Here is a 16,330-nt window from a genome sequence, read left to right as displayed (position 1 = left end):
AGTGATATCTTCCTGTAACATCTCGGTTTATTTTTTTTTCCATCTATCAAGCTCGATATCTATGTTATAAAGTCCTTGTTACTGTTGTATGGTAAACGCATTCACTGGTTGTGTCCTCTATCATCTCGGCTTTGTAGAATTACACACGTGTTATAAATATTTACACCATATGGATGAGTCTGCCGTGTATCACATTGCGGAAACGTATATGTGGCTGTGTGAAATAATTCACAAGCGTGGTTTATACTATTCACTTACTAAAAACACTAAACGTCAAAATCAATGATGATGGGTGTCGCGGGCGGGGAGGAGGGTGCCAGCACACTACGCTCGCCCCCTTCTGCTCGGGTCCAGCGGCCGCTGCTCAGTGGTGGCTCGAGCCGTAGGCCGGATCCCGGGGGTTTCTCGAGCGGCACGCCTCGCCCGTGAGTGAAAGGGGTCTGTTGTGTGCGGGGATTGTTATAGTTCATGACGCCACCCACGGTTGTGGTGATTTCACCACCGCTGCTCAATGCGGGGATCCCGGGGATGGTGAGGTGGAGCAGCCAGGTGTTGTGTTGCCCCTCCGTGGGCAGGGGTTGGTGATCCCGGGGCCCGGTGATGGTTTGTGAGGTGCAGGGCCTGGTGGGCGCAGGGACGCGGGGGCAGCGCTGTGCCTTGCGGCACTGTGGTACTCACTCAGCCTCAGACACGGACACAGTTTGTACGGTAAACCAAACGGCTGGTAGGACGGTCCCACAGACGGCTGCACCTGCACTCCCGGTAGGTGATGGTGATGTCCCTCTTCCTTGCACCTATGGTTGACTTGTGGTAGCGGTGGATTCCCTCCGGTTACCCGCTCCCCGACTACAATCTGGGCCGGAGGAGCTCTACACTTTGCCCGCAGGCGCTGGCCCTGAGAAACTGGTGCCTTGGCGGTGGCGGTGTCTCTCTGCTTCAGGTTGAGCTGTTGCCTTCAATCGGGACTTGGTTGCTGGGGGATCTACGTCCCCTTCACTGACGGATTCGGCAAATTTGGCGACTCCTAGCCTTGCCGGGGTCCGAGAGGCCCCTGCCCTGGTGCTGACTGTCCTTCGGAACACTGCTCCAGACCACCGGGCACACAGCCAACGGGGTCCTTCCAGGAACTTCCAAACGGTCCCCCTCCAGACAGTCACCGCCGTCGCTGACCTTGCTGTTCTGGCCCTACACAAAGCTGGACCCTTCAGGCTTTCCTTCCTTCTTGTCACCTCACTTGCTTTCCTCCTTTTCCACTTTTCCACTTTCACTTAGTTGTTTACTCCTTTCTAGCCCTCAGCTAGACTTCACTCTTGCCCTGCCTGGGCTACTCTGCCTGGTACTTCCCGCCTCCAGAGCTGTGATCTCCTTGGTGGGCGGAGCCAACCGCCTGGCCCACCCCCTGGTGTGAATCATCAGCCTCTGGAGGAAGGCAACAAGGATTTGTAGTTTAGCTGTGATGTGCCTACCTGGAGTGTGGGGTGTGGTGGTGTTGTGACCTGTGACCCCTGGCTTGCCCAGGGCGACACATTCCCCCTTAGCAAAATGCAGACCGTCCGCGGGCTGCCGTCCTACACCGGTTTTATTTTTCTGAAAAAGATAACATTTGGAAATTAACATATATACATTTTTAATAACTCTTCCCAAGACGGGAGGCACATTTACTTTTAACGTTGCAACGGTTTACGGTTACGGTTTCCGCTCTCTCCCACCCAAGCAACCTGGCCCTGATGCTGCCCCTAAAACCCAGGCAGAACCCCTTGACCCACAGTCCAGCACACGATACCCGAGCGGGATCTGTCCTTCCCTCCAGAGGGTAGCCACCGGTTCCTTTGGTGGCTGGGCCCCAGCCTGCTCTGCTGAGGGCCCTCCCTCCAACCTGCCTCTCCGGAGGCGGCATTGTGGAAAACGGTAACGGTAACCAACATATTTACAAGCCACTAACGTTTGTGGTTGCCCTGCAAGTTCACGGGCTTGTCCATGGATAGTTCCCATGCATTTTTAAACGGTCCCCACGGGGACAACGGTGCCGGCTCCAGCCGGTTGCAAATCACACGGTGAATCAGGTGAAACTTCGGTCATCATCTTTTCATATCATTTTTCAAAACTTTTCAAACAACAAACAAAGTGGTGGTCCCAACGGGGACTGTGCAGCGGGCATCCGCTGCCCTTTTGCGGCTCAACAGTCCATTCCCACTCGTGGGACTCTAGTGCCACCTTCACATGGTGCACCGCTCTGGACCCCAATGGTAGCTCGCTGCAGGCGATCTTCCTCCATATACATGCGGGCATGCACATCCGCTCTACACCCCTCTCGGGCATCGATCTCCCCACGCAGCTGCTGTTGCCGTCGCTCCCAGCCGGGAGCACTTTCTGTTTGCTCTGGTTCAGCGTGTGCGGGGAACGGGCCCAGACAGAGTCCCTCCGTGTCGGCTACGACCGGCACCTTCAGTAATGAGGGACCCCGCTGTGACATGGCCTGCTCTGCCTCCTGGCAGCCGCATCCCCGCCGTGCCTCCGGTGCATCTTTGCTGATGGCTTCAGCCTTCGGCTTCTTCCATGGAAGCGGATCAGGGCGGTCACGAGCTTCTGCTGCAGGTCGGTCCGCCGGGGCGGATTGGCAGGGTACCGCTACCGGTGGTGGTGGTAGCGGGCCTAGTGGCGGGGCAGCAGCAGCTAACGCGGATAGCGGGAGAGGCAGCAGGGTGAACGGGTGTAGGCCGGGCCCCTCAGCCGCAGCGGCCGATCCCTCGGGAATACAGGGACGTGGATCTCTTACCCATTCCTCCAAATCTTCCTCCACCTCGCATCTCCGCATAGCAGCCACCGCTTCCACCATGTCGGCCTCCCACTCCTCCAGGAGGAGCTGCATGCGGACCTGCAGACGGCTGCTTAGCTGGGCGGTCCGGACTTCCACCCACGCCGCCATGCCGGGCGCGGGGACCACGGTGTTGTTGGTTGGACTCAGCATCTTTAGCAGCGGCCTCTTCCTGGAACCAGTCAATGGCCGCAGGGTCCTGGCGTCCCTGCTTCTATAGCCGCAGCTACATGTGGCCAGCCGCCATCGCGTCCCCCTTAGCTCTTTCCGGCCCCTCCTCTCTCGGGGCGGGGTCTTGGCCTTCGCGCCTCTACTGCTCGAGAAGACGCTCGAGCGGGAACTTTTCGTGCCAAAGATGGCGGCTTCTGCAATTTTTCTGCCAGATACCTCCGGCGGTAACAAGGCGCACCTCTACCAGACGGCAGAGCGGTAAGATCCTGTTCGTGACGCCAAGTTGTCGCGGGCGGGGAGGAGGGTGCCAGCACACTACGCTCGCCCCCTTCTGCTCGGGTCCGGCGGCCGCTGCTCAGTGGTGGCTCGAGCCGTAGGCCGGATCCCGGGGGTTTCTCGAGCGGCACTCCTCGCCCGTGAGTGAAAGGGGTCTGTTGCGTGCGGGGATTGTTATAGTTCGTGACGCCACCCACGGTTGTGGTGATTTCACCACCGCTGCTCAATGCGGGGATCCCGGGGATGGTGAGGCGGAGCAGCCAGGTGTTGTGTTGCCCCTCCGTGGGCAGGGGTTGGTGATCCCGGGGCCCGGTGATGGTTTGTGAGGTGCAGGGCCTGGTGGGTGCAGGGATGCGGGGGCAGCGCTGTGCCTTGCGGCACTGTGGTACTCATTCAGCCTCAGACACGGACACAGTTTGTACGGTAAACCAAACGGCTGGTAGGACGGTCCCACAGACGGCTGCACCTGCACTCCCGGTAGGTGACGGTGATGTCCCTCTTCCTTGCACCTATGGTTGACTTGTGGTAGCGGTGGATTCCCTCCGGTTACCCGCTCCCCGACTACAATCTGGGCCGGAGGAGCTCTACACTTTGCCCGCAGGCGCTGGCCCTGAGAAACTGGTGCCTTGGCGGTGGCGGTGTCTCTCTGCTTCAGGTTGAGCTGTTGCCTTCAATCGGGACTTGGTTGCTGGGGGATCTACGTCCCCTTCACTGATGGATTCGGAAAATTTGGCGACTCCTAGCCTTGCCGGGGTCCGAGAGGCCCCTGCCCTGGTGCTGACTGTCCTTCGGAACACTGCTCCAGACCACCGGGCACACAGCCAACGGGGTCCTTCCAGGAACTTCCAAACGGTCCCCCTCCAGACAGTCACCGCCGTCGCTGACCTTGCTGTTCTGGCCCTACACAAAGCTGGACCCTTCAGGCTTTCCTTCCTTCTTGTCACCTCACTTGCTTTCCTCCTTTTCCACTTTTCCACTTTCACTTAGTTGTTTACTCCTTTCTAGCCCTCAGCTAGACTTCACTCTTGCCCTGCCTGGGCTACTCTGCCTGGTACTTCCCGCCTCCAGAGCTGTGATCTCCTTGGTGGGCGGAGCCAACCGCCTGGCCCACCCCCTGGTGTGAATCATCAGCCTCTGGAGGAAGGCAACAAGGATTTGTAGTTTAGCTGTGATGTGCCTACCTGGAGTGTGGGGTGTGGTGGTGTTGTGACCTGTGACCCCTTGGTTGCCCAGGGCGTCACATGGGCAATGGAAAAAAAATTGTAGGATTTTCTGCTGCTCAAGTTTGTAGAGCAAGGGTTAATGGGGATGTCCAGCCACCCCAAAAATATAAATGAGAGTGAAAAAACAGGTTCTGTGGAAGCACAAGGAGTGTGAAACGACCCGCCGTCGTCCGGCGTTGTGAGCCTCCCTCACCCTCCCCTATCAAATTAAACCCCTCTTTCCTGAATGAAAATGCTTAATTAAATACCGCTACTTGGATGCCGATGAGTGCCGCCTGCTTCTGTCTCCCCTTGGATCTTATACATGGTCTGTTTTTTTGGGATGTGCACCCGGCTTTTTTACTACAAGGAATTATTCAACAGCACCACTATGTTTTGAATTAGCTGTGCTGAGTTTTTCTACCCTTGCTACTTTGGACTGATAATTTAATTACCTCCACAGGTGATAATGCCAATACTAAGGAAATTCTGAAAATATGCAATGTTGGTGGGCCTTGAGGACTGAAGTTGGGGAACACTGGATTAGAAGACTCAGTGTGAGGCCTCTGCCACACTCACGTGCCTCCGGTACGTGTTTGGCAGCTTTTTCACGTACCGGAGGCACATACACACGTGGACATATGATTTCATAATTGTTTGGACACATGTAAGTATTTTGGAACGGAACGTGTGTCTGTTCCGTACTTACGTGTGTCCGTGTGTCCCGCACGCTGACATGTCCACGCATTCTCCGGCAGCACGGGTGTCACATGGCCCGCACCCGTACCATACGGATGTAGTGTGGATGCGGTCCTGTGTGACATGCGCCGGAGAAAACGCACGTGTCAGAGAAAAAAACCTTTACTCACCTTCTCCTGCCCTCCTGTCTCTGCCGCTGCTGCCACTTGCTGCCGACCGCCGCTCATTATGCTCATTTAATATTCACTTCACTGCGGCCGGCAGCAGCAGCAGCGGGGATTCGGCAGGGCTGGAGACCAAAGATCAGCACCCTGGACAGCAGGAAGGACCACGTGAATATGTAAATTACTAGTTCTCCGTGTGTTATCGCGGATAGCACATGGATAATACACGTGGCCCCCAAGTACCGGAGACACGTAATTACCTAACGCAACACGCAGGGAAAATATGTGTCTCGTGGCACGTGCGTGATTTTCACGTGAGTGTGGCAGAGGCCTGATGTCATGGTTGTAGCGTTCTGCAGATATGCTGCCTCGTACGGCTTTAGTCTGGCAGCTACGGACTACCAATGTGGCCACTAGATCAGAGTTCTAACAATCCTTTATGCTAAACTTCATGTGACAAATTTCTCTCCAGAATCCTTCATACAAGTACATCTCAGTAAATTAGAATATCATCAAACAAATGAATTTATTTCACTAATTGAATATGAAAAGTGAAACTCCTATTACACACCGAGGGGTCATTACACACAGAGGGGTCTATTTCAAGTGTTTATTTCTGTTAATGTTGATGATTATCAATACAAAACAATCACTGATCTTGGGGAGACCAGCTAGAGAAAACACTGCCGGCAGCCAACGAGGGCGCTCAACACAGTGAAATCCTAGGTGCATTGCCCCCTGGGAAATATGCAAATCAAAAAAGTCCGTGGAGCCTCTGTTAGGAGTCTCGACACAGAAATTAGCCAGATATCCCTCCGGGAAGGACGTAGCCAAGGAGTGGCTCCACGGTCCTAATCTTTCTTCCCCAAACTGATTAATTCTGTGGGCGGAAAAGAAAGATTAGGCAGGGTTTGCTCTGATGCATCTAATTCATACAATAAAAGAACATATTGTACCCTAGATGAAGAGAGCATAATTGTATGTAAAAAATGTACTTCTATATCACAGTAAATTTCTTTGCATTATTTCAACAGGGCGATTTTGGAGATGCCCGTCATCCCGGAGAGACGACCAACATGAAAACACAAACTGTGGCATCCTACTTTAGGGTAATGTTTTCCACTTTGTGTTTAGCTAAGCATCAGTTCTACTAACTTTAAATAAAAGTTTAAATTTAAAAATGTAGGGTTTTTTGCATACATACTATAATAGCCTTTGTGTTTCCATCAAAATTTTTAGTTTACTTTAGACCAATATCTTACATAAAAATTTTGGAGACATTTTAAGTCTTTCCATACATCTAGAGAATCCACTCCAGTTCTAGATACTTTTAAGAACTGTTTAGTGTGGAGCAAAATTTGTCTAAAACACATAATAAATCTGGTGTATGGCATGCAGGCTAACATTTTGGTGCAAATACAGACAATTGAGGCACATTAATGTTGGTAAATTGGCCCCAATATTTTAATGGAACATCACATAACATGCACTTAAGGGTGCTTTACACACTGCGACATCGCTAACGATCTAACGTCGGGGTCACGGTTATGGTAACGCACATCTTGCGTCGTTAGCGACATCGCAGCATGTGACAGCTAGGAACGACGATCAACGATCGCAAAAACGGCAAAAATCGTTGATCGTTGACTCATCGCTCCAAATCATAATGTCGTTGGTGTTTCATTAGGCAGGTTGTTCGTCGTTCCTGCAGTACCAACACATCGCTGTGTGCGACACCGCAGGAACGACGAACATCATCCTACCATCGGAAAGGAGGAAGGAAGGAGGTGGGCGGGATGTTCCGGCCGCTCATCTCATCCCCTCCTCTTCTATTGAGCGGCCGTTTTGTAACGCCGCTGTGACATCGCTGTGATGCTGAACGCACCTCCCCCTTGATGGAGGGATTGTTAGGCAGCAACAGTGATGTCGCTGAACAGGTATGTGCGTGTGACGCTGCCGTAGCGATAATGTTCGCTACGGCAGCGATCACCACATATCGCACGAACGACGGAGGCGGGTGCTATCGCTCGCGACATCGCTGACAATCGCTAGCGATGTCGCAGTGTGTAAAACACCCTTAATTTGGTAGATCTAAGAAATCATTTTGGTGAGTAGGGAATGGAATAAAAAATGAAATAAAAAAGGAGGAAAAGATAAACCTGTAAAAAAACAACCAAAATAAAATATGACCAATGGAATACTGGAATTCCGAAAGAGAAAGTGTTATTTTGGTTCTAAAGGTTCAAAATGGCCTTTTCTTCAAGTAATTGTACCTTAAAACTTCACTAATGTATTATAGTGTATATTAGTAGATTTAGTTTAGAGCATACTATACAGTATATACATCTGTGCAATCATAGTAAATGTTTCCACTGTGTCCCTGTTCCCCGCACACAGACGGCCATTGATTATACAGTATACGTATTCCGACTTCTGTTTTCTCTTGCAGTATTCTTTAATGGACTTATTGTCAAAAATGGTGGCTGGTCAGCCGCACTTTGTGCGTTGCATCAAACCAAATAATGATCGTCTGCCAAGTAAATTTGATCGGGAAAAGGTATTGGTGCAGCTTAGATACACAGGGATTCTGGAGACGGCGAGGATTCGTCAGCTGGGATACTCACACCGCATCTTGTTTGCCAATTTCATAAAGAGGTAAGATTGAACATTATATGACTGTATCGTCAAGATCCGATTTGTTCAATATTTGCTGTTTTATTAAGCAACTAGAAGGTGGCCCGATTCTACACATCGGGTATTCTAGAATTTACGTATTGTGTAGTTAATGTATGATTTTTGTTATCTATATATATAATTGCCTTATTCTGTCTGTCTGTCTGTCTGTCTGTCTGTCTTGCTCCAGGCCAATCCGTGCGAGGGGGCGGAGCCGAGGTGAGGCGAGCGGCCAATCCGTGCGGGGGGGGCATGTCGAGCCCAGCGGCCAATCCGCTGTTTGTCACCGTAAGGACACAGGACACAATTTTGGAGCAAGACAGACAGACAGACAGACAGAATAAGGCAATTATATATATAGATAGGACTTCTCTTTGCTTGGACTACATTGTCTGTGCGGGATGGTCCGGCACACTTCCTCATTTGATTGACACCTGACTGTCAATGTGCAAGCTCTGTAGAGAACCTGGTGAGGGCGGGACAGCTCTCTCAGCACTACTATATGGCTAAATCTAAAAATTCTGATTCTATCAGAACAGAAAGCCATGGAACCCATAGGGTGGAGGGGCGACATGACTAGAGGGAAGGGAAGGAGTGATGGGGTTAATAGGAACAGGAATGTTTGTGTATAGGGCAGAGTAAGGGATTGGTGGGTAGGAGGAGTTCCCTGGAGGAAGAGGTGGGACAGATGAGGGGTGTAAGTATAGGAAATTTGGCTTACCCCCTCTCTTGATTTCCGGATATGGAGCGATCCGGACGTTCGACAGGATGGCTGCAATGCAGGACCAGCAGTGACTATCCCATGGCAGTGCACGGGCCCCTGGCAGCGCGGTCCCACGTCAGGGCTGCTGGGGTTAACCCGTCGGCACTTTCCCCTCGCTCCCCGGGCTGCAGCAGGCGGCGGTATCCCCCCCCCTCTCCTTCAGGTATTTGCAGTGTGCGTGGGGGAGCGAGGAGGACATGTGAGAGCCCCTTCGGGGACCCTCGACGGCAGCGATGTGGGCAGCGGCGGTACTCAGCAGCTGCTCCGGCCGTGGGAGGAATCTCCGTCCGGGCCGCGGCAGCCGGGAGGGGGGCGTGGCTAGTCTGCGGGGGGAGGGCCCCGCAGTCGGAGGCTTTCTGGGCCCAGGAGGGAAGGATGCGGCGGCGGCTCTAGATGGGAGTCTGCTGGCAGCGGGTCGGGCCACAGGTACCCCCCCTCCCTTGCAGGTGGCGGGGGGGGGGGTCGGGCCAGAAAATGATGAGGCCCGTGGTGGCAGCCCATGGGACGGTATAGTGTCCAGGGTTGTTGCCGCAGGGCAGAAGACGGAGCCTGGAGGACAGTGCCCACGCGGCGTACCAGGAGGACGGCCGTGGTGGTAGCGGCGCTTCGACGGAGTCTGCATTACCTGAGCCAGAGGCGGTCGGCTCCAGCGAGGAGGAGGATTGAGCGGCGTCGTTGGAAGACTCGGATGTCCAGATGGCTTGACTTCTACTTCAGTATTCGCCGGGTCGCGGTCGGGTGAGACAGCCGTGGATTCGGCGGGGTTTTGGGGCGCACCTGGGGGTGCAAAAAGGGTACTGTGGGGGGGGGGAGGCTGCGGATACGGCAGCGCCAAAGGGGGTCTGTGATGTTGCCCCGGGTAGGGGGTTTTCCTGACAGGGTCTGTTGTGGTTGCGGGGAGTGCGTGTGCGCCGCCGGCGGCATGGATGGGAGAGGCGATGGTAGGCGCAGGTATGGCAGGCAGAGTGAGGGCGCATGAGGCGGCGGGGGAGATTGTTCTGGCAGAGTCGACGGGGGGGGCTGTGATAGAGAAAGAGATGTGGAGGAAGAGGGGGATGAGTTGGTGCGTCTGGATGACAGAGGCACTTGAGAGAGGTATGTGTGCGTCAAAAGCCCGCTGGGGGGTTTACCTGTTGGCGGATGTGAGGGATAAGATTTGCAAGGGGAGACTGTTGAAATATTCTCCCTGCTGCCCCTGGAGCAGTTTCACTTGGATAAGGTCAAGCTAGGTGACTCTAGGAAGGAGGGGGAGGAGATGCGCCGTTATAGGTCATCTCTCGTATATTTGCAACTTGGCGGCGGGCATTTTTGCGTTCTTTTGGTGAGTGTATTGGGGAGAGGGAATTGGGAAATTGTTCGACATTATTTGGTTATATGGTTACATTTGGGGGTGCTTGTAGGTCAGTTGGCGGTGAAGCCTGGTTTCGGTACGCCAAGCAATTTTGGCAGGGGAAGGTGTTGGGTACGAGTATGCGGTAAGATCAAAGAGGCATATCCTTATGGATGCGGTGATGGCGGCTCCTGGTCAACCCCCTCCCCCCTTTTCCGGGGGGCAGCCGGGTGCTTGAGACTTGGAACCCCGGCGAACCGGACAACGGGTGTCGGGGTTTGCGGGCAGTATAATGACAGGCAGTGCAAATTTGGCACCTCCTGTCGCCTTATGCACAAGTGTTCGGGCTGTGGAAAGGGACATAGTACTTCCCGCGTTTTTTGCATTCTGCCGGTGTTGGTGGATCTTTGCCCCTTATTGGAATTGGCGCTTTGCTAGGGGAGGCCCGGATGTGGTCAGTGGACAGTTGGGTAAGGAAGTGGCTTTGGGCAGGTTGGGTGGGCCATTCGAGGCCCTCCTTGTCATGATTGGGTTTCGCCGTTGGGGGGTGGTGCCAAAGGTGCCGAACTTCTTTCGGCTTATTCCATTTCATCTTCTACGGAGGAGTCATCGGGTATGCCTGCTTTGCTCCGGATTTGTCGACGGTTTATAATTGCGTCGCGGGACGGAGTGTGGGATTTGGTAAAGGCGGTGTGCCGTGGAGCATTGATGGCAAAGGCGGCTGTGGAGGCGGCATTTAGGTTGTCATTGGTCCACCCCTGCTATCCAACATTTCTGGTGTTGCTGTGGGGATGTGACTTATTACGTTGTTCGCTGTTGGGCGGTTCCATTTCGTGTTCCTATTTGAGGCGGTTATTTCTTTGTTGAGTGGGTTGTGCGTGGTGTGTCCAGGATAACATCGCTCAGTCATTATTGGATGATTGCGTTTGCATCGGGTCGGTGGGTCCGATGTTTCGTGTGGGTTTGTTGTCTCATTGCCGAAGGTGGCGGTTACTCTTTTAGCGTCCCGTGGGCGCAGGAGGAGACTGAAGGTCCAGCGTCAGTGATGCGGTTTATGGGGGATAAAGATTGATGTTCTGACTATGGAGCGTAGGCTCCGTGGGTAATAGTGTGGTCCTACGGGCTGCGCTAGAGGCAGTAGATCAGCTAAGGCAGTGTGGTTTAAGGTGGTGCAGGTTTCGCTGGGGCAGTGGAACTGCGGGTGTTGAGTTCCGGCATTGGGGAGTGCGTTTGCTGGATGGCTGTTGTCAGCTACACCAAGGGTGCAGCCATTGGGTCATTTTGTGGGGGGTAACGAGGGAAATCATGGACAATCTAATGGTATAGGATGTTTTCTTGCGGCGATTCAATAGCTGCGCGTGGTGGCTGGGTAAGGTGGTACCTGATGGAATGTTGCAGCGGTCCTCGGATACGGCAGGATCGGCTGTTTTGGTTTAGCATGGTGGGTATTGCTTCCAATTTGTGGTGGTGGTTGAGTCGTGAGGGTTAGCAGTTTTTGCGAGAGGAAGGTGTGCTGTCAGGGTGTTTATTAGTCGCTCGTGGATTTGATTATTGGTTTGTTGGCTAATTCTGGGCAAAGGGTGGTGTACTTGCGGCATTTGGTTCTCAAATGTATGTGGTATAAAAAAAAAAAAAAAAAGAGAGAGAAATTTTAGATGTGGCACGACCCGTGCCGGGGGTCAACAAAGGGGTAGCTGCTGCTTTGTTTCGTTTCAGTTTCGCAGGTTTCGGGAGTTGAAGCCGGGGGCGGACGAGGTTGGAACGGTGTTTTTCAGGGAGCTTGTGGAGTCTGGTGAGGCTGTGTTTTGGGAGCTTTTCAGGAACTCGGTGACTGAGGTTACTTGGTGCTGATATATAGAACTGTGGGCGGCATTGATAACGTTGTTTGGGCCAGGTTTAGGGGGTGCCCGGTGGTGTATTGGGTGGTCTTGTTGACAGTGGTGAGTAACGAATTTTTCGGGTTGGTAGGTCGGCATCAGCAGTGGTCCATGGGATGGCGGCTGTGGTTTTTTAGTTGAACTTTAGGGTTGAGAGGGATGTGATCGGTGGAGTTTCGGGTGCGGCAAGGCCTTGAAGGGTTTTTTCGCAAGGGTGTGAAGGAGCCGGACACAAGGATCCGATCTCCTTTGTGGTGTTAAAGCGTTTTGGGAGTGATTTGTGGTTGATATGTTCATCTGATTGTGAGCGGGTCTGTGTTTCCTTTTCCCCAAAACAGTTGGTGTTAGCCTTGTATGGGGCGTTGCAAATCGGGGGTTGGTCGGCCCATCTACGGTTAGGGCCGGTGGTTTGATGTTGAAAGTTGGGCCTGCGGTGGAGCAGGGGGTTGAGCGCTGGCTTCGTCGCGCACAAACAACGGATTAGGCAGGTTGTGAAGGTTGGTGATGTTATATGGGGTCCGGGGTGTGGAAAGCATATCGGGAGGACGCCCAGGCCTGTTGTTGTGTCATGTGGATGGTTCCCCCCCCCCGTTTTGTTAAGGTACCAGTTTTGGCAGTGCTGGAGACTGGCTTGCATGGGGGCGGGGGTGGGCGCCCGGAGTACTACGGGTCGCATTCCTTCTGGATTGGGGCTGCCACGGAGGCCCCTCGGTGTGGTCTCGGGAAAGTGTTTGTGAGCTGTATTGGGAGGGAGGAGCCCTCTTGTTTTCGTTGTTACGTTCGGCCTCAGTTGTTATCATGTTAAGGCCAACGGGGGGGTTTTGAGTCTTTTTGGAAGGGAACATGTTTGGTTAGCATAACCGGTTGGTGTTTTATCTGTGGGGTTTATAACCTGTAGGTTTGTGGTGCGTGTGTGCCTCATTTGGTTATTCGGGCACTAGTTTGTCAGGGGGTTTCGGCGGGCTGAGGCTCGCCAAAAAATTTTGCCAGCTGGGTCTGGACGGGGCTGATGGTGCTGGTCTTATATGTGGGAGGCAGCGACTTGGTGGACCAGGCATCTCGGGAGTTAATTAAAAAAAAATGATACTTATATTGATTTGTTGCATCTGTGGAAGATATACCCCGGCTTCACCGTGGGTGGTTTTGATAGTGTGGCCAGGTGGAGTGGAGGGGGCTCGTTCGGTAGCTAGTATTACTCGAGCCTATTGAGTTGCGGCACTGAGAGTTGGTGTCGCTGATCTGGTAGTTTCGGAGAGGCAATGAGGGTGCATTTTAGTGATATTGGTGCTGTTTGTGGCGCTGGGATTGCGTGAAGGTGTGGCACAAGCTTTTGGTGTGTGGCGGGTCCAGGCCACGTAAGGAGTCACATGCCCTGTCCTGTGGCGGGGGGTAGGTCTGGTCCAGAGGCCGTTGAAGGCAATGGTAACTGGACTGAGGGACACCATCTTGGTATGGTGGCTCCGGGTTCCAGGATGTTGCAGACACGGGGTTCTGCAAAGTTGGGGGTATTAATCCGTTGGTGATTAATACCTCCTCTCTGGGTCGGTGTGTTGCGGCCAGGGATATTGGTGTGAGAAGTTGTTCCTGGACAGGGCCTACTCAGGGTTATATATTTAATGTATTGATTACTGTGTTAACTATTATTTGTTGGGGTCGCCCGTTGGACGGCGCCCCCTTGTGTTTAGAATGTAAATAATAGGTAATAAAGGCTGCTGTGGCCAATTTGAACCAAGTCACATGCAGTCCGTGTATTATTTACAGATGGTATTGGTGGGTAACACATACACACAGCACGACTGGAGAATCTTTCCTCAATGGTCATGCTGCACCCAGTAAACTAAGTGATACATCGTTGGATTGAGAATCTCTCTTTAATCAATGTGATTTTATATATATATATATATATGCATATATACATACAGTACAGGCCAAACGTTTGGACACACTTTCTCATTCAAAGAGTTTTCTTTATTTTCATTACTCTGAAAATTGTAGATTCACATTGAAGGCATCAAAACTATGAATTAACACATGTGGAATGAGATTCTTAACAAAAAAAAGTGTGAAACAACTGAAAATATGTCTTATATTCTAGGTTCTTCAAAGTAGCCACCTTTTGCTTTGATTACTGCTTTGCACACTCTTGGCATTCTCTTGATGAGCTTCTAGAGGTAGTCACCAGAAATGGTTTTCAATTCACAGGTGTGCCCTGTCAGGTTTAATAAGTGTAATTTCTTGCCTTATAAATGGGTTTGGGACCATCAGTTGTATTGTGCAGAATTCTGGTGGATTCACAGCTGATAGTTGTTGTGGTCAGAGGGGTTGGGAACGCCGCTTGCCTGGGAATCGCTGGCGCTCGGGTCGAGTGCTTCTGCTCCTCGGTGGCTCGAGCACGGGGCCGGACCCGGGGCTCGAGCAGCGCCTCCTCGCCCGCGAGTGAAAAGGGGGGAGGTTTGTGGTGGGATGTCGGTTGTGACGCCACCCACGGGTTGTGGTGATGGTGGGCACCACCGCTGCTAGTGACGGGGGATCCCGGGAGCGATGGCGGAGAGCAGCTAAGGTGTTGACCCCTCCGTGGGTAGGGGCTGTTGGTCCCGGGGCCCCGGTTGGGGAGCAGGGAGGCGGGATAGGTGCAGGTGCCGATGCCGGGAGGCAGTGTGGATGCGGGTGCAACGTTGCGGTGCAGCGCGGTGCCGGATGGCACTGGTGTACTCACTTAGGTAGACAAGGACAGAGTCTCTGGTAAACCAAACGGCTGGATGGACGGGGCCCACAGTCGGCTGCGGTGTTTCCACTCTCCCCGGACGGGTTGATGGTGGCTGTCGTTTCCTGCACGTATGTGTATGTGTTTGACTCCTATGGCTTCCCACGGGTAGTCCGCTCCCCGGCGTGTACGTGTCGGGAGAGCCCGTTTTGCCCGCAGGCGCTGGTCCTTGGATCTCTGGCCCTTGGCGGTGGCTCTTATCCGGACGGGTTGGGCTGTTGCCTTCTGATGGGACTTGGTTGGGAATGAACCCCTGAGGTCCAGACCCCAATCAGAGAAGTTGACCTTTACGGCGGCTTCCGAGGCTAGTTGGGGTCTAAGTAGCTTGCCTTGGTGCTTGGCTTCAATTTGCTCCCTGGTTCAGTACCGGCGGGCCACCGCCCAATCCCAGTCCTATGGTTCCGCTGGCCTCCACCAACTCCTGCAGACGGCCACCACCATCTGCCGACCTTGCTGATTGTGCCTGGGCTCCGACCCAGACACACACAGTCTTTGCTCCTCTCACTTCCACCTCTCCACTTCCACTCCAAAACTAAACTAAACTACTTTTCCCGCCTCCAGGCCTGTGAACTCCTCGGTGGGCGGGGCCAACCGCCTGGCTCCGCCCCACCTGGTGTGCACATCAGACCGTGGAGGGAGGCAACAGGGGTTTTGTTTGACTGGTGTTCCTGACCAGGGGAGGGGGTGTGTGTATGTGGTGTTATTCTGTGACCCCTGGGGTCCAGGGCATCACAATAGTCCTACTGAATAGACTGTTAGAATTTGTATTATGGCAAGAAAAAAAGCAGCTAAGTAAAGAAAAACCAGTGGCCATCATTACTTTAAGAAATGATGGTCAGTCAGTCTGAAAAATTGTGAAAACTTTGCAAGTGTCCCCAAGTGCAGTGCCAAAAACCATCAAACGCTGCAAAGAAACTGGCTCACATGAGGACCCCAGGAAAGGAAGACCAAGAGTCACCTCTGCTGCGGCGGATAAGTTTATCCGGTTCACCGGCTTCAGAAATTGCAGGTAAACAGCAGCTCAGATTAGAGACCAGGTCAATGCCACACAGAGTTCTAGCAGCAGACACATCTCTAGAACAACTGTTAAGAGGAGACTTTGTGCAGCAGGCCTTCATGGTAAAATAGCTGCTAGAAAACCACTGCTAAGGACAGGCAACAAGCAGAAGAGACTTGTTTGGGCTAAAGAATACAAGGAATGGACATTAGACCAGTGGAGATCTGTGCTTTGGTCTGATGAGTCCAAATTTGAGATCTTTGGATCCAACAACCACCGTGTCTTTGTACAATGCAGAAAAGGTGAATGGATGGACTCTACATGCCTGGTTCCCACTGTGAAGCATGGAGGAGGAGGTGTGATGGTGTGGGGGTACTTTGCTGGTGACACTGTTGGGGATTTATTCAAAATTGAAGGCATATGAACCAGCATGGCTACCACAGCATCTTGCAGCAGGATGCTATTCCATCCAGTTTGCGTTTAGTTGGACCATCATTTATTTTTCAACAGGGCAATGACCCCACCTCCAGGCTGTGTAAGGGCAATTTGACTAAGAAGGAGAGTCATGGGGTGCTACGCCAGATGACCTGGTCTCCAGA

At 52.8% G+C, this 16,330-nt stretch overlaps 1 protein-coding gene across 1 annotated transcript in view; it reads left to right on the top strand.

Moving 5' to 3' along the window:
- MYO3A (myosin IIIA) overlaps positions 1–16,330 on the top strand; it is a gene marked incomplete at its 5' end in the record, with an annotated part of 269,215 nt that overhangs the window by 152,627 nt on the left and 100,258 nt on the right. Inside the window, 2 exons of the mRNA XM_075316162.1 lie at positions 6,362–6,436; positions 7,777–7,982. Of these exons, the coding sequence (XP_075172277.1) occupies positions 6,362–6,436; positions 7,777–7,982 (281 nt within the window). The remainder of the gene's footprint in view (positions 1–6,361; positions 6,437–7,776; positions 7,983–16,330) is intronic.

Source organism: Anomaloglossus baeobatrachus, chromosome 6 (assembly GCF_048569485.1).
Source record: "Anomaloglossus baeobatrachus isolate aAnoBae1 chromosome 6, aAnoBae1.hap1, whole genome shotgun sequence".
Lineage (NCBI taxonomy): Eukaryota > Metazoa > Chordata > Amphibia > Anura > Aromobatidae > Anomaloglossus > Anomaloglossus baeobatrachus.
The sequence above is the reverse complement of the archived record's forward strand: the minus strand, read 5'-3'. Positions and strand labels throughout refer to the sequence as shown.